Source organism: Cibotium barometz, chromosome 50, assembly GCF_041138505.1.
Source record: "Cibotium barometz isolate CiBa-2024 chromosome 50, ASM4113850v1, whole genome shotgun sequence".
Taxonomy (NCBI): Eukaryota; Viridiplantae; Streptophyta; class Polypodiopsida; order Cyatheales; family Cibotiaceae; genus Cibotium; species Cibotium barometz.
The window spans coordinates 43,116,675-43,135,251 of record NC_141095.1 but is presented as its reverse complement, the minus strand read 5'-3'; the positions used below and the strand labels follow the sequence as shown (position 1 = coordinate 43,135,251).

Here is an 18,577-nt window from a genome sequence, read left to right as displayed (position 1 = left end):
TCTATCCTCTTCGTTTGAAGAGTGATACATTCTCAGTGTTTCAGAAGTTTGTTGCTCATGTTGAGAATCAAACTGGCAAAACACTGAAGGCTTTGCGTTCCGACAATGGTGGAGAGTATATGTCCAAACAGTTTCAGGACTTTTGTGATGCTAAAGGCATCAAGAGGGAGCTCTCTACTCCTTATGATCCTCCACAAAACGGGACAGGAGAGAGGATGAACAGGACCATTCAGGAGAAGGTCCGTTCTATGTTGTCACATGCTGCGTTACCTCATGGTTTTTGGGCTGAAGCTGTTATGACAGCCGTTCACCTTATAAACAGGTCACCTAACACGAGGCTTGGTGGGAAAGTGCCAGAGGAAGTATGGACAGGGAAGCCTCCGTCATACAAGCACTTGAGAGTGTTTGGTTGCGTTGCGTACGTGCACATACACAGGGAAATGCGCACCAAACTTGATCCTAAGTCTCACAAATGCATATTCCTAGGATATGGTGACAGAGGTGAAATGGGGTATAGACTTTGGGATCCCGTGAATAGAAAGATTATACGCAGCAATGATGTCATTTTTGATGAAACATGCATGTATAAGGAGCCTACAAGGCAATAGGAGCCTAGCAGAGTCATCTTTGATGATGATGGACATCATGGACAACAACCAAGGGCTGTAAATCAGCCATTACAGCAGCAAAACCAGCCCTTAAATGGTGCTGAAAATGGTCCAAATGGACAGCGAGAGATGGCAGAAGATATCCCTATGGATATACCACAGTTAGAGGAGATACCGGGCATGATATTTCAGCCTTATGGCATGGAACAGGAGCCACCAATGGGTGATATGCAGGCTGGACAGCAACCTGCAAATGATGGTCATTGGGTACGGAGGTCCACTAGACCCTCCAGAGCCCCTGACAGGTTTGTTCCAGGGGTTGACTACTTGATGCTCACTGACTGTGGGGAGCCCTCATGTTATAAGGAGGCTTTACAGAGGGCAGACAAAGCTCTATGGGAGCGTGCCATGAAGTCAGAGATGGATTCTCTACACAAAAATGGAACATGGAAGTTGGTGCATTTGCCTGCAGGCAAGAAGGTTTTGCCATGCAAGTGGGTTTACAGGCTCAAAGTTGCACCTGATGCAAAGCCAAGATACAAAGCCAGGTTAGTGGCTAAGGGCTTCAAGCAGGAATATGGTGTGGACTTTGATGAGATCTTCTCTCCAGTGGTCAAAATGACCACACTTAGAGCTGTGTTAGCTTTGGTTACACATGATGATCTGGACTTGATTCAGATGGATGTGAAGACTGCTTTTCTTCACGGTGATCTCCATGAGGAGATATACATGCAGCAGCCAGAGGGTTATGCAGTGAGTGGAAAGGAGAAGCTTGTATGCAAGCTGAAAAAGAGTCTTTATGGGCTCAAACAGGCACCAAGGGAATGGTATCATAAATTTGATACATTCATGAAATCCCAGAAATTCAGGAGAAGTGACATAGATCACTGCTTATACACCAAGAAAGCTTTGGATGGCAGTCTATTGATCCTCATCTTGTATGTTGATGATATGTTGATTGCCGGGAAATCTCGTAAGGAGATGGATACCTTGAAGCAGAGGCTGCATCAAACCTTTGATATGAAGGATTTGGGTGATGCAAATCACATCTTGGGTATGCGGATACTTCGGGACAGAAATCAGCATGTGTTGTATTTGTCTCAGAAGGAATACATTGGCAAAGTCTTGCAGAGGTTCAATATGGACGGGGGGAAGAAGACTAGTACTCCTTTGCCTCCATATGTGAAACTCAGTGCTATGGACAGCCCACAGTCAGATAGTGGTAGGGCTGATATGGCCAAGATTCCGTATGCTTCAGCTTGTGGCAGTCTCATGTATGCCATGGTTGCTACTAGGCCGGACATTGCATTTGCAGTGGGAGTGGTTTCTAGATACATGGCCAACCCTGGCAAGAAGCATTGGGAAGCAGTGAAAGGTGTCATGAGATACCTGAAGGGCACACAGGATATGTGCATTTGTTTTGGCAAACAGGATGCATTAGTGCATGGTTACATGGATTTGGATTGTGCCGGTCATCCAGATAACCGGAAGTCTACTACCGGTTATGTGTTTACATTCACAGGAGGTGCTGTGTCATGGATATCCAGGATGCAGAAGTGCACAGCCTTATCTACTACAGAGGCCGAGTATATTGCAGCCACAGAGGCTTGCAAGGAGGCATTATGGCTATCTCGGTTAGTGTTTGATTTGGGTTATACAGGGGATATTCCATTGTTGCATTGTGACAGTCAGAGTGCCATCCAGTTGGCAAAGAACCCTGTCTTTCATGCAAAGACGAAGCATGTGGATGTGAAGTATCACTTCATCAGAGAGGTGATAGAGAAGAAGCAAATTCAGCTTGTTAAGATTCATACGGATGACAACCCGGCTGATCTGTTGACAAAGAGTTTGCCTCCGGAGCGGTTTGCTCATTGCAGACACTTGATGGGCATTGGATGAGGCCAGTTTCAGCCTTGATATGGCCTTGTATATTATCATGTACATGCTGATTTTTCTTTTCCTTTACTTAAGGGCACTTTGCCTTTAAGTGGGAGGTTGTTGGGCGAAAGGCATAATGCCCACCCTTATAGTGTGTACAAGCCCATAAGTTATAGTACATAGTACACTTAGTACTTTTAATGTACTAAGTGCACTATGTGTACTAGTGCAATATACATGTGTGATAGGGGAGTCACACTCACATCTTGATGAGTTGACTTATCCCCACGACTCTCTCTCTCTCTCCTTGCTTCTCTGTGTATGTCTCCCACATGAATTACTCTAACCCTAATTCTCCTATTCAGTCTTCTTCCAGAGGAACGGTGTACCTGGCAGCTTGTTCTGTTGCTTTTGCCGCTGAGTTGCTGAGGAGATTGCTTGTGGAGCTTTCTTGGTACCTGTTTCTGCAGTCTTTCATCTTTGATCGAGGACGGCGTCTCTGGCTTCTTGGAGTTTGCTCAGCATCCGGTGCTGAGAGGGGGTGTTAGACATCATCCCCTACTTGCTGGCCTCCTATTTGGTGTCCTATTTTAGTCTCTAGGGCTGACCATGTTAGTCAGAGGGGCTGGTCACCCCTCACTCATATTTTACCCATGTTTATTACCCATTTTATGGTCTTGGGATTTTCCCCAGTCGTGGAGGTATTTATCCCTAGTCCGCTGCCTTCATGTAGAGGTATATATAGCCGGCATGCCTCCCTCATATTTTACTACTTGCATTGCTTGCCTAGCTTGTCTAGCTGCAGTCCCTCACTTACGAGGTTCTCCCCTCTTGCTCGGGACATGTATTCCTTTTGATGATGATATTGAGAGCAGGTTCATACCTGTGTTGTCTCTCCATCTTTCTCTCTCTCTCTCTCTCCCTCCTGTGTTTCCACTTTCCCTTCTTCCGCTGCACATTCTATCATGTTGAAGGCTTCCCTAATGATGGCTACTCTCTTTCTCTCTCTCTTGAAGGTTGCCCATGAAGAATACCGGCTGTTGGGGACTGTTTTGGAGGCTTCCATCGCGAAGAAATACTGAAGGCAAGGGTATTTAATCATTTTTAATGATTTCTAGCCATTGTACTTGTTGTGCCAGTCCTTGTATCTGTACCAGCTTTTGTACTTGCTGTACTAGCCACTGTTCTTGCTGTACTAGTCACTGTACATGTTGTACCAGCATTTGTACTTGCTGTATCAACCATCGTACCAGCCATTGTACCTGTTGTATCAGCCACTGTACCTATTGTATCGACTGAATGGAGAGTTGTACTTGCTGTACCATCTCTATTGCATGTAGATCCGTGGTTTTTTGGGAAGAATCAGAACCCACACGGAGGTATATGGATTATATTGTTGGCTCGGCATTTCTACAGCCTATGTTCCGGCTTGGTTGCCTCGTGTTGGGCTGTGTTATGGCATTTGTATATAGATAATCCGGCATCTCCCGCGGGGAGAGTAAGGCCCTCAAAGCTTGTACATGATATTATTCTCCTTGGGTAATAAAATACTCCAAGGGGGGGGGTCGGCCCATTCCGGCCTCTATGCGGTGTCACACGTGCAAGCTCCATTTTCAGCATTTGTGGATGTTTTGTCTAGCTTTATGTTTAAATGTTTTAATATGCATTGATGGTATCAACAAGTGTGTCAAAGGCCCTAGTCCCCCGGGCACCGCCGCGAGTTACATTGGTATCAGAGCATAGGCTTTCTTGGAAGCGGAGGCTTCCTTCTATCAATAAGGAAGAGAAAAGATCTCAAGTGGGGACCACACTTACCATCATTGCTATTAAGCATGGCCAGCCACTTCAGAGCCTATGAAGCAAGAGCATGAGCAATAGACAGCTTGGTCTAGGGATTTTTGAATTCACAAAATTTATCTTGGAAGTATGGAGTTGGCTTTATGTGCACACGTTTAGCACTCTTTCCATATGGATATTGTGGATTATATTATCAAGCTTACAGGCAAGCTATACGGAGATATATCTCAGGATATCTTAAGGATATGGTGACGAGATATTTCTTTTGGCTTCATGACCAACTTGGCAAAGAAAAGCTAAGTATACTTTGAGTTTGCAAAGTTGGTGCTTTGGCTATTTACTATGAAGTATTTTTGATGTTCACTAACCCTTGTATAGCCATGCAAGGAGAAAGGTGGTGTTGTTTGCCTTGAGATGGTTTCAGGGAAACATTGTTTATGGCTCTCTTTATTGGGATGGATTATATCTATGGAGATTTCTTTCTTGGACAAGATTTATATAGATATTGGGCTTCACAAGCAATTTCTACGGACGAATCTGTCCGAGTTTATAGAGAATAAATATTTGGATATCTCATGGATATAATGCTTTTATGGATAAAAGTCCACCTCTACTCGAAGGTGTGTGGTTAGCACGGAGTATGTGGTAAGAGGTATGGTATACATGTCTATGGATTCCTGGACTTCTTTTCTAGGGATTTGGATCCATCCTCAGGTTTATGGATTATGTTTATGACTCCCTTTTACTAGGATGGATTATTCTTTATAGCTTCCTTTATTTGGGATGCATTGGACTTATGAAACTCGTTGTTCACATACCCTGTGTAGTGTTCTTTTGTCCTACATGCTCTCTTGAAGATTGTTTCTACCTTGTGTGGGTGGAACAATAGAAAGCAGATGGAAGGGAACGTGGGCACTTCAGAGGGTAGTGTCGAGCACAACATACCATGTGTAGTGTTCTCTTGTCTTACGTACTCTCCTGAAGATTGTTTCTACCATGTGTGGATGGAACAATAGAGAGCAGATGGAAGGGAACATGGGCACTTCAGAGGGTAGTGTCGAGCACAACATGCCGTGTGTAGTGTTCTCTTGTCCTACGTGCTCTCTTGAGTGTAATTGAGGGTTCAAATTAACCATTAGGTATTTGATACAGATCTCTATAACTTCAAATTGTAATTTGGGGTTGGTGTTTCTACCATATCTGGGTGGAACAATAGAGAGCAGATGGAAGGGAACATGGGCACTTGAGAGAGTAGAGTGAGTTGGTGGCCGAAATGTCTATAAACTATGTGCAGCAGAAATGCTTATGGAACACTAGGCTATTTATGCCTGTGAGTGATTGTTTTATCTTGTTACTTGAGTCCACCTCTCATCCAAGGTGTGTGGTCAGAGTACCAACATGGAGTGCAAGTAGTAAAGTGGACATGACGCCTGGTTGGCACGGGACTTATGTCTATGCCAAGGGTCATGTGGATCGATGCCTTGTTGGCAGGAGACTTATTTAGTCTCACCCATTTCGTTGGGACATGGATTCTTCAGTTATATTGGATCAAAGTGAGACAAGTGGCCTCACACTTGTCACTTCAGCTATTGTGTGGCTCTCCACTTGTCATTGTAGCCTTCTCTTGCCATTTTAGCTCATGGGAGGCCCAAATCTATAAATTGGAGTCCTCGCTCTTCATTAATAGAGGCTCTCTTGGTGCACACTAGTCTCTACCACCGTTGAAGGCTTCCCTAATGATGGCTACTCTCTTTCTCTCTCTCTCTTGAAGGTTGCCCATGAAGAATACTGGCTGTTGGGGACTGTTTTGGAAGCTTCCATCGCGAAGAAATACTGAAGGCAAGGGTATTTAATCATTTATTATGATTTCTAGCCATTGTACTTGTTGTACCAATCCTTGTACCGGTTGTACCAACTTTTGTACTTGCTGTACTAGCCACTGTACTCGCTGTACTAGTCACTGTACATGCTGTATCAGCCACCGTACCCTATGTACTAGCCAACGTACCTGCAGTACTAGCCATTGTACTTGTACCAACCATTGTACCTGTTGTACCAGCTGAATGGAGAGTTGTACTTGCTGTACCAACAGTACCCACACGGAGGTATATGGATTATATTGTTGGCTCGGCATTTCTACAGCCTATGTTCTGGCTTGGTTGCCTCGTGCTGGGATGTGTTATGGCATTTGTATATGGATAATTCTGGCCTCTATGCGGTGTCACACGTGCAAGCTCCATTTTCAGCATTTGTGGATGTTTTGTCCAGCTTTATGTTTAAATGTTTTAATATGCATTGATGGTATCAACAAGTGTGTCAAAGGCCCTAGTCCCCCGGGCACTGCCGCGAGTTACAGGTGGTGAGGATGAGTGGATGTACATGGGTTGATTGTCTCCCAAAGTAAGATCTTGAACTGGACCCTCCACTGAGTAAGAAGTCCCATTCCCTATGTGGTCCAGATCAGAGTTTGGAGAATCAACTTTTGGTGAGAGAACTTGGTCCTTTGGGAGTGCGGGTAGACGATCCATGTTGTGTGCTCTTTGTAAGCGTTGATGAGTGGCTGATGTAAACCTGATGTGAAAAGCTGATGTAAGCCTGATGAGAGGCTGATGTAAACCTGATATACGAGAGATCAGAGAAAAACCACACAACATGAAATATGTGAGTGAATATGTATATAATGGTGAGTGCAAATATGTACAAGAGTCCTCTGATACGAGGCGACTCTGAGAAGAAATACCAATGTAGAAGTAGAGATGATGTCGGAGCTGAAGCACGGTCGATGATGAAGGCTCGCGTCAATGAGAGGCAAAGCACTCCGAGAGGTGGCCGGTGTCGAAGGCTCGCGTCGGTGTATGCAGAGGCACTTCGAGGTGGTAGTGGCAGCGGAAGATGAGGTGATGGAGGCTCTGCAGTCCTTGAGGTGGTAGATGAAGAGCAGAGAGGGCTCCCGCCCCGAGTGATGGTGGTGGTGCAAGCTCTGGTGACAAGGGTGCTGCGTACCTGAAGGGTGTAGGCTGTGATGACAAGGGTGCTGCATACTTGAAAGGTGCAAGCTTTGGTGACAAGGGTGCTACATACCTGAAGTGGTAAGGAGCAGAGAGGGCTGCCGTACCGAGTGGTGCTAGCTCTGGTGACACAGGTGCTGCATACCTGAGATGGAAAGGAGCAGAGAGGGTTGCCGTCCCGAGTGGTGAAAGCTCTGGTGACATGGGTGCTGCGTACTTGAGATGGAAAGGAGCAGAGAGGGCTTCTGTCCTGAGTGGTGCAAGCTCTGGTGACATGGGTGCTACCTACCTGATGTGATGCCGATGGTGAAGCTAAGCAGAGAGTGGGCTGTGGTAAAACACAGATGATATGCTGATGTAAGCACTGATGTGAGCCCTGATGTAAGGCTGAAGATAAACGCTGATGTCAGCCCAGATGTAAGCACTGATCAGAGGCTGATGTAAACCTAATGTGAAACGCTGATGTAAACCTGATGATAGGCAGATGTAAGCCTGATGTGAAAAGCTGATGTAAAAGGATGTAAATGCTGAAGTCAACCCTGATGTAGGTGGCCTGTACCAACAGATGTAAACGCTGATGTCAACCTTGATGTGGGCGGCCTGTACCAGCAGATGTAAACGCTGATGATAGCAGAGGGCTGTTGTGCCACGGTGGCCTGTAGTAGAGAGTGGCCTGCTGTCCCGTGTAGTGGCCATATGGTACCAGATATGACAATGAAGTGGTACACCAATGATGAAGGATAGGCAAGGCTATATATAGTGAGAGGGGGGGGGGTGCTGGTCGGTCAGCCTAAGAGGTGTAGGCCAGCAGCCAAGACAAAAACCCCCAAATAAAACATAAAAATACCCTTTTTAGGGTGGGGAAAAATACCGTTTTCTCACACCCCCTCTCAAGCCAAAAAGGGGACCATGAGAGAAGATGAGAGAAAAAAATGGATGCGAGGGTCCCACACAGACACAATGGTAGAAGGAATGTATCCCCCTCTGGAAACAAAATCTAATAAAGTTAGAGAGGGCGATCGTGATGGCAAAGGTGGAGAGGATGAGTGGATGTACATGGGTTGATGGTCTCCCAAAGTAAGATCTTGAATAGGACCCTCCATTGAGTAAGAAGTCCCATTCCCTATGTGGTCCAGATCAGAGTTTGGAGAATCAAATTTTGGTGAGAGAACTTGGTCCTTCAGGAGTGCGGGTAGACGATCCATGTTGTGTGCTCTCGAGGTCTTCAATCCCTTTGCTCACGATAGCTCTGATACCATGTGAGGGCAAAAGGACGAAAGGACCAGATGTATGAGAGATCTGAGAAAAAACCACACAGCATGAAATATGTGAGTGAATATATATATAATGGTGAGTGCAAATACGTACAAGAGCCCTCTGATAAGGTGACTCTAAGAAGAAAGACCAGTGCAGAAGCAGAGATGATGTTGGAGCTAAAGCACAGTCGATGATGAAGGCTCGTGTCGATGTGAGGCAAAGCACTCTGAGAGGTGGTCGGTGTCGAAGGCTCGTGTCGGTGGATGCAGAGGCACTCCAAGGTGGTAGTGGTAGCGGAAGATGAGGTGATGGAGGCTTTGACGACAAGGGTGCTGCTGTACCTGAGGTGGTAGATGAAAAGTAGAGAGGGCCGCCGTCCCGAGTGATGGTGGTGGTGCAAGCTCTGGTGACAAGGGTGCTGCGTACCTGAAGTGGTAAGGAGCAGAGAGGGCGGCCGTCCTGCAGAAGCAAAGATGATGTCGGAGGTGAAGCATGGTCGATGTCGAAGGCTCGCGCCGCCGATGTGAGGAAAGGTTGTGGTGTAAGCTCTGGTGACAAGGGTGCTGCGCACCTGAAGTGGTAAGGAGCAGAGAGGGCTGCCGTCCCGAGTGGTGCAAGCTCTGGTGACACGGGTGCTGCGTGCTTGATGTGATGTCGATGGTGAAGCTAAGCAGAGAGTGGGATGTGGTAAAACGCAGATGATATGCTGATGTAAGCACTGATGTGAGCCCTGATGTAAACGCTGATGTCAGCCCAGATGTAAGCGCTGATGAGAGGCTGATGTAAACCTGATCTGAAAAGCTGATGTAAGCCTGATGATAGACAGAGATGTAAGCCTGATGTGAAATGCTGATGTAAAAGGATGTAAATGCTGAAGTCAACCCTGATGTAGGTGGCCTGTACCAGCAGATGTAAACGCTGATGTCAACCCTGATGCAGGTGGCCTGTACCAGTGGATGTAAACGCTGAGAGGGCTTCTGTCCCACGGTGGCCTGTAGCAGAGTGGCTGCTGTCCTGTGTAGTGGCCATATCGTACCAGATATGACAATGAAGTGGTACACCAATGATAAAGGATAGGCAAGGTTATATATACTGAGGGGCGGGTGCTGGTCGGTCAGCCTAAAAGGTGTAGGCCAGCAGCCCAGACAAAAAACCCCAAATAAATTATAAAACACCCAGAAATATACCCTTTTTAGGGCTGGGAAAAATACTGTTTTCTCATACTAACATCAAGTACTTTATCAATGAAAATGCTGCAAACTGAGTCACCCACATAACTGAAATAGGCATCGAGCCCAATTCCCCCCCCCCCCCACCCTCTTTCTGCTTTCTCCCTTGCAATCCCTCCCTCCCTCTTGCTGAGTATCTGTTTTACTGATATGATAATAAAAGTATCAAGGCTGGGCTAAAACTGGACAATGCCGTGCTCTAGCACTTTGCTAAAACCTAAGCTTAAGACCTGATAATCCCTAGTCAGCCGTGACACATGCATCCTAGTTTGGAGATGATGCATGTGACAATGTGATGGTTGCATAACACATTTTTGTTCTTAAATAGTGTCACTAAGTGAAGCCTATGTTCAATCTTCTTCTTTTCTTTTGTATGGGTGCAATGCGGGCATTCATGGTTTCTTTCATGTTCTCAATCCAACTTGTATTCTGATCAACAGGTCTTGAAGGTTTATCAGTTTCCGGTGACAGTCACAGAGTTCCAATTTTTTGTAGGGTCACTTATTGTTGCAGTCATGTGGACCCTAGGTCTCCACAAAAGACCACAAATATCCACATCGCAGGTGATTGATGTTACTTGCAAACTCGATTTGCTTTCCCACCTCTGATTTATGAGGTGCATGGTTTGATTGCTTTATTGTCATATATGTAGCTGCTTGCAATTCTGCCATTGGCATGTGTACATACAATGGGAAATCTTTTTACGAATATGAGCCTCGGAAAAGTTGCAGTTTCATTCACACATACCATCAAAGCTATGGAGCCTTTCTTTTCTGTTCTTCTATCAGCATTGTTTTTGGGGGAGGTATGATTTGGTACTCCTTTCATGTCTCAATGCTATTGGTGAAAAGAAAAAGGATAGGTATTGGAAATGAATGGATTTCATGCTATGCATGTGTGACCATCTATTTCAGTGGATTTCATTTATGTTGTGTTTGTTTGACAGTTTCCCAGTCTATTAGTGGTGGCATCTCTGCTACCTATTGTAGGAGGAGTTGCGCTAGCATCTCTTACTGAGGCTTCGTTCAATTGGTAAGTTGTTGTTCCTATAGATTATCTTGTGAGTGAAGTGCCATCTGCTGCCAGTGCATTGAACCCCCTTGTATTTTTTTTGCTTTTCAACAGGGCTGGGTTTCTCAGTGCAATGGCCTCCAATGTAACCTTTCAGTCCAGGAATGTGCTTAGCAAGAAGCTGATGGTGAAAAAAGAGGTGCATACCTTCTTCATATACTCATTTTAAAAAATTCTTAGATTATTTTTCTCATTGCAGCTTACTCGGCAATTTCACTAGCTCAGCTGTACAGCTCAGCATGTCAGCTCCATAGCTCCTTCTCATCTGTGACGCTGCTGCATATAGGGCTGGTTGACTCAAAAGCACAGACCTATATAGAGATGAAACTGCTTAGTTGGAACTTGGAATTCACAGCCTGCTTAGTCTGCTCACTCAGCCCAAGGGGAGCACAAAGGCAGGGATCATGGTAATGCTGCTCTCCTTGCTGGCTGGACAGTTTGGGATAGCTCTCCAGCTCAACTGGGGCAAAGCAACCTTGTCATTGAATTGGGGTAGCTTTTAGTGGCAGATAAGAGCTATATGCTGTCTTGCATAAGATAGGCTGCTTTTTTTTTTTTTTTGGCTTTCCCCTAATAAGGTGTCTCAACCATGAAAAACTTGTCTGGGATGATTCTACTGGATTTTCAACAAATTCGTATGAGAAACATGATCCAGAGTAAGCTTTCATAAAAGAAATTGGACGACCTTGGATATGTTGCAACAAATGGATCTTGTCAAGGCGAGGATTATCAATCTTTCTAGTGCAGGTTTGCATGTTTCCCATAATTAGGATGCACTATGCAGAAGCGTGATTTTAAAATTTTAATTTATTCAAAACACAAAACTGAGAATATACATAGAAGAGAAGAAAGAGTAAAGGTAACAAAAGAACCAATGATTCTGTAGACCTAACCTAATTTATATTGCTGAATCATAAAAAGCTCACACACTTACAAAGAATGTTGTTATTAGTAAACTGCTTGTGCTCTCAGAGCTCTAGAGTGTCAAATAGAGCAAGAAAAGGGTTTGTAGTTCTAGGAAGGTGACAAAACCCGATTTCCAGTTGGATATATCGGTGGTATTGGAGTGACTGCAATTGGTACTGGGATTCGGCACTGGATTTAGGTCTGAGTTTAGTTTTGGTTATATAGCTGGTAAAATTACCTCTGCTGAAATGTTGCTTTTCTTGCTCCTAGAACAAGTGGAACCTATTGCGCATCCAAGAAAATTTTCTGAGTAATTGTCTGAATTGAAATGACTTGAAAAGATCAGGATAAAGTAATCGGAAGAAGAACTGGAAGGTTGGTCTTTTGCTGTAGCCAACATGGAAATGTTGTGGTGCATGCAGATGAAGATCAATGTTACCCGCACAATTGTCCCCAGCCAAGTAAATGTGTACCATTTGATATTGGTTTGACAAATGTGAAGATCTCCTTTAATGCAAGTAGTAGCTTACCCTTGCTTGATTTCAACCGTAGGAACAAGACCGAACTAGTGCTCTTGCCCAAGTTGAAGAATTTGTCGATTGCGGCTTCGTATTCATTGATCTCAGCTAGTCCTCCAACGTCATTGAGTCTCCCTTATGAATTTGCTGGCTGCTAGCATTGAGTTGGTCCTTTTTCGGCTGACGAAGAGGTTCTAGTACTCCTGGATCTTCTGGTCTTGTTGCCACTTATCCAGTAGGGTGGTGAACTTGGAGGTTGATCTCTGTTGGCGTTGTTACCAGCCCTGGAACTTCAAAGGTTTTTTGACTGTTGCAGAGTGGAACATGGCACCTCTTTGAGTTCAATCACTGATCCTAACTCCTGGAAATCGTGTACCTTGAAATCCTTCTTATACTCAGAGATCCCCAACCTACTGCCTTGGTAAAAAGAAAATCCCTGATGTTTCCTTCCATTCTAGGTATATCAACAAATTTAGTATGGTCTTGATATGCTTTCAGATTCTCATTTGGAGACAAGGACTTGGTTTGCTTCTTGGATTATGCTGTTTTGTTTGGGACTTTAGACACCAAACCGTCGTACGTACTTGTTGAAACTTCAAATGCTTATTGATGAATGTTCTAGAGGGCGCATGATCTAACTGTGCTTGGTTGTATTTCCTTGGGCTTGCATGAATGCAATATACAGCTTCGTCCTTTTTTGTAAGGACCATGTTCTGCAAGACCATCTGCAGTTAGCTGTCTTACTACCGAACAACACAAGGAACCTAGCATCTAGCTTGCTTTCCAGCCACACAGTGTGTTAGGCTCGCCCCCAAGATGGAGGTCTAGAGTGTACGGAACAATGGTAACTGTTTGATAGTGTGGGTCAACCATGCCAATTGGTCCTCTGAAGGCATGACAGTGCTTGATAACTTGGAATCAGCAAGATACCCAGAACTCTCTCTTCCCAATTTCTGATGCTGTTGTCCTCAATCCTGATAGGCAGTCCACACACAAAATGTTTGAAAATATTTTTTTTTTAAATTTCCTAGGCTTCTACTAACACAAATCCTACTTCCCCAAACCTGGGTGTGCTTTCCCGACTCTACGGGCTCTTTCCCTAATCAAGCAACCTACATAAATGAAATGCTGGCTTTTTTTGGCTAAACGGAAGCTGTGGTACCGACTGTAAAGACTATTGATGCAATGAATTTGTGAAGAGAGAGAGATTCACGGCGGTAGTCTTGCAAACACACAATTATTCTCAAGTCTTGCAAACAAACCATCATTCACAAGTAATGTTCTGAAGTACAAAAGGTGATCAACAGTAATGTTCTCAAGTACAAAAGGCTGTACAGGCCAAGGTGTAGTAGACCCTGCTGTCCTGATGCAACACCGGCTGGAGATCCATCTTTCTGCCCTTCCAATCACCTGATATTTGCATTCTGTGGTAATGAAGGCACAGAACTTGATGATTATGAGAGAGGGGGCTGAAAAGCCTTTAGGATATCAGGATTTTGGTCAGCCAGCTTCTTGCAGTCATCAACAGGCAAATCAGCAGGAAAACCTTATAATAAAAGGTTCCAACTCAATTAACCTTGTAATGTATATGGGTGACGATGGCTTGCCGTCCAAATCTTACTGGTTTTTATTTGATGCACATGCTGCCGCAGCCCATAGCCCAACCTGCTTACTTTGGCCGACCTACCTGGAGCTGCCGGCGCATTCTGGTTGACCTGGCTGCAAGCCAGCCTACACCCTGATGTCCAGCGCTCATCTTGCAGGCATTGCATTATGGAAAGAAAAAATTTAAAATTTGGATGGAATGGAGGAGGATTCTTGATGGAGCCTCTAGGGTACATGAAAGAGGTTTCCACTGTTGATAAGAATTGAGTCATTGTTTTAGGACCAGACAGATTCAGGCATTGAGGTGAAATAGCTACTTCTGATATGTGCATTAAGAGATATAATTGAACTGGAACATATGCTGGTACCATTTTTGGAGTTCATACAGGGCCAACTTTTGACGTACCTTGTCATATTTTTGGACAGAATTCAATGGATAACATCAATCTATTCTCTATCATTACTATCATGTCTTGTTTGCTATTGGCTCCAGTCACTCTCCTACTTGAAGGAATCAAGTTCACGCCTGCATATCTTCAGTCAGCTGTAAGTTCATTTGTATACTCCGCCTCTTTTTTTCTACAGATGGTCAAAGCTATTCGATAGTCGTGATTTGTTTTTCTTTTGCTTACAGGGTCTAGATATGAAGGTTTTGGCAATCCGAGCACTTCTTGCTGCGATTTGTTTCCATTCATACCAACAGGTCTGCAGCCATCTTTGAGCCATTACTGATTTCCTCATTTATGCATCCTTCTGTCTTCTGAAGCAGCTGCAAACGAGTTCTGCCTGTTTTTTTTTTCAGTCCAGTAGGCTATCTTGTTATTCCGAGTACTGACCTTGCAGTGATGACTTCCAGGTCTCTTATATGATTTTACAAAGGGTATCACCAGTAACTCATTCGGTGGGCAACTGTGTGAAGCGAGTGGTGGTGATTATCACCTCAGTTCTCTTCTTCAGGACACCAGTTTCACTCATCAATGGAGTAGGTGAGTTTGTGAAATCAATTTCTTGTGCCAGCCGAAAGCATTGGATTTTGAGTGTATGTTGAAGCTAGACCAGTCTGTCATAGTCTTTTCTGATGTTCTTCACCGATTTGCAAGTAGTGTGCTTTAGAAAAGTTCCAGTGGTCCTTGCGTATGATTTTAGGAGCTTTTTGACAGCTTTTGTCTGGGCAGGCACTGGCGTTGCTCTGGCTGGAGTCTTCGCATATTCAAGGGTGAAGCAGATAAAAAAGAAGAATAACTGAAGTTGAGTCAGGACTTGGGTCCTACTATGCTCGACATGTGCCTCTCTTTCCTTCTTTCTTTCTGATTTTTCCACGCCTCTTATCCTTCGCTTTGTAGTTCCCTTACTAGAGAAAATAAAAAGACCGTGTCTATGCTGCACAAGTACAAAAGTATATTACACAAAAAAGAAGAAGCAATAGATGCTTGCTGCATTTCAATGAACCAAATCACACAGTTTCAAATGGTGGTTATTTTGTAGGCCAGTAGGATCTATAGGACTGGGATTGGAAGGTGTGTTGGTCTGTCTACACAGACATTGGTTACGAATTGGAGTCCAATCTTTGGCATGTTCTTTGAGAAGTGTCGCAGATATGGGATTGTCTTATAACCAGACTAATCTTTATCAGGTGCTGTGTAGGTTGGTTTTCTTCTAGTGTATTGAAGCCCCTTTTGATTTTGGATTGAGAAGCATGAACAAATCACGGCTTTGAGAGGTGTGGTGTTAGGGTCCCAAACAAGGGCAGGATTTCATGAAAGAGTGAATGCCCTCTTGTTTTGGTTTATTTGAACAAACAAGCATTTTCTATTGCAATGCGATTGCTCATCCTTCTTTGCTTTTGGCTTTGGTCTCTCCCGAAATTAGTTCTGAGCACGAAGGAAACAATTGTGATTCATTCTTGCAGGGATTGTGTTCTCCAAGTCTATGCAGGCCTGTGCACAACTTCAAGACCAGTTATTTGTGAATGTGCAAAGTTTCAATATGAAACGGGAAAAATGCTTCATGATAGAATGTGTATAATTTATACAGAAAACACAATTTATGAACTCGTTGTATTTCCTCTTTTGCAAAAGGTAAGTAAGAATTTACACACCCCTTGAGGATGTGAGTGCAGTGAATGCACCAGGCACTCCAAAAAGGAATGCTGTGCAGTCTCCACCCAAGGGAGGCGTTCGCCAGACACCAACACAGCTACCCTAGTTGTTTGTTTACAATGCATTTCTTACACTTCTGCTTGCTTTAGAAGCTGTCGTTTGACTAGCTTCTGCCTGATGTTTAGTGACTAGCTCGTGGCAGTAGTTTCAATTCACATTTGATTTCTGTCTGACTAGCCATCACAACTGTGTCGTGTACAATTGAAACAACTGTCCACAATTTTTTCAAACTTTGTGTATGAAGGACCTTGCTGTATTCATCATGATTGGCAGCTAAAGAATTGGTGTTTTACTTTAAGATGACCCTAAGATTCATATCCCGAGATCACCTCACAGCAGCTAATGTATATGATAGTCTGTGGCTCTCAGTCTTCACAGAGCATGGACAGCCGAAAGAAAATGTGAAGGTTCGCATAATCAAGTCTGAGTTCCACCAAGACTTGATTATACTCTATAGGAAAGTGTACCAAGAAGGAGAGATCACAAACCAGGAGTTGTGCCCTGCATTTTCCACGGTCTTCACATATGAATATGGCAGGGATGGTGGTGCCAACCATGGGAGCAAGAGATATGCATGGGCACATTACACTGCAGATGTTATAAACCATGTGAAGACAAGAAAGAATAAATTGGATACAAAGCTTTGCAGATGGTCAGTCATAACCAAGAAAAGGTTATATGTTTGTCACTAGAAGTGCATACAACATCTAAAGCTCAAAGTAGTGTGGTCAGTTATATGCAGCATTAACTGCCAAAGAGATTAGTGAAGAGAGAGAATTTGCAAATGCTATCTTGCTAGAGGTGCTGGAACAACTATAGTGTTTGAAACAACTAGATGTGAAATGTATCGTAATGAAGGCACCCTTACAATGGTGAAGGAGGTGAATAGGGACATAACTAGCATTATGCAAGCCTTATGGAAAAATAGATGCTGCAAGTTAAAGTAGAAACTCTTGGAGACACACTAGAGTACATGGTAGGTGGACCAGATTGAGGACCATCAGAGGGCGCTTGCTGCTGATGAGTTATGTTTTTTTCCTAATTGAATGTTGTTTGCGTACTACCATAGCTTATCATAAAGTATGATTTTTAAAATGTGCTTTCCTCGGGAAGAGGTCCATTGGTGCAATTAAGTTATAAAGACAACCAAGGAACATGTGGTCTTTGGTGTGAGAAAATGGTAATAAAATGGTAATGCATATCGAGAGGGGAGGCTTGTTGGCGTTGTTGTCTTATGTTCCAAAGCTGCGTCATGAGGAGGCATGTACACTTTTTAGCAAAGCTGATGCATGTAGTGGGTGTGGGCTTGGATTCAGTGCTAAGGACCCATAGTGTGTTTGCATGCATGCAAACATCCTCACCACCTTTTCTATTTTACATATTTATGCTGCATATGACAACATTACATAGCTTACGATTGCGGCGAGCAAGGTGGTTGGTAGTAGAGGTCCCAACTAGAGATGTAAGTGGTAGAACCAATAGTAAGTTTGTATTTTTAAAATTGCAATGCTGAATTTGTTTTCTCATGAGTGGTAGTAGTTGGCACTTAAAAGTTGAGTGATAAATTTGGTGAGAAGTTTATAATAATAGAATAAGGTTCTTCAAGTCATATTACCTATATGTAGTACTGATAGCACCAGCTAAGTCAAATATTAGAGTTGCCTACTCATGAGTGATAGTTATTACATGGAGGTTTTATGGTAGATTTAGTTAGTGGGTTGTTGGAAGTTTATGCTTACTCCCTAAGTAGCTTCAGGTGATGGTGGTTACAAGTAGTATTAAGTATCACCAGATACTCATTAAAACCTAATTACTACCACTAACTACCACTAGTACGTACTACCATTTAATGCCACAGTAGCTCCTAATAGCACGAACTAGTGAGCACCAACACTTGTTGACACTTGCTAGTGCCTGTTGTTTATAGAGCAAGTTGGTGAATCTAGACCTTAGAGGACCATGTGGCAATTCCTATTTCTAGATGTTTCGTTGTTCCTTAACTCACGTGTTTTGTTAGCTCATTTTTTCCCAAAGCTCCTCACCTGAAGGTGGATTCAAAGGAGTCTTGCCTTTTAATAGGAGAGCACTGTGTTGAGTACTAGTCGTCAGTTAGAATCGAAGGCTTAGTGGGTTTGACGAAGTGTGATCTGTTGCACTACATTCCAGATTTTAAATAATTTCAAAGGATAAGAATTTTTCTTAGAATTTATAGTTGGTACAGATTGTATGGTGGAAAAATATTCAAAGAATAAGAGTAGATATGTCCATATAAGTCTTTAAGGCAGCAATAATTGGTTAGTATAAAGTTAGGTATACTAATCTCTAGACTTAAGTCTCGAAGCTCATTATTCCAAACTTATGGCTCATGTGTTCAAGCTCATAGCTCACGTGGCTCACGTGTACAAGACTATGGGCTCATGTCTCCAACTTGAGAGATGGTTTGGTTTGGTTTTTTATTATTTTTGAGATTTTTAAAAAATTAGATAGGGTGATTAATGGTTCCAATCCTAGTGAAATGGTTGTTATACAAGTAATTAAGTG

General features: G+C 43.6%; 1 protein-coding gene and 1 long non-coding RNA gene across 5 annotated transcripts in view; both read left to right on the top strand.

Annotated features, from left to right (window-relative positions):
• LOC147610129 (phosphoenolpyruvate/phosphate translocator 1, chloroplastic-like) overlaps positions 1-15,928 on the top strand; it is a 59,839-nt gene extending 43,911 nt beyond the window's left edge. Inside the window, exons 2-10 of one of the 4 annotated variants that reach the window (XM_086786789.1) lie at positions 10,218-10,340; positions 10,430-10,582; positions 10,724-10,809; positions 10,903-10,987; positions 14,304-14,423; positions 14,512-14,580; positions 14,734-14,863; positions 15,053-15,160; positions 15,787-15,928. In XM_086786789.1, the coding sequence (XP_086642915.1) occupies positions 10,218-10,340; positions 10,430-10,582; positions 10,724-10,809; positions 10,903-10,987; positions 14,304-14,423; positions 14,512-14,580; positions 14,734-14,863; positions 15,053-15,123 (837 nt within the window). In that variant the 3' untranslated portion in view covers positions 15,124-15,160; positions 15,787-15,928. Of the gene's footprint in view, positions 1-10,217; positions 10,341-10,429; positions 10,583-10,723; positions 10,810-10,902; positions 10,988-14,303; positions 14,424-14,511; positions 14,581-14,733; positions 14,864-15,052; positions 15,719-15,786 lie in introns of those variants that run through there. The other 3 variants (XM_086786788.1, XM_086786787.1, XM_086786786.1) reach the window with 3 other exon arrangements.
• On the top strand, positions 10,994-13,288 carry LOC147610130 (uncharacterized). The gene is made up of 2 exons (XR_015264140.1): positions 10,994-11,595; positions 12,177-13,288. It is a non-coding gene; the product is annotated as an uncharacterized LOC147610130 (long non-coding RNA).
• Positions 15,929-18,577: the final 2,649 nt, after the last annotated feature.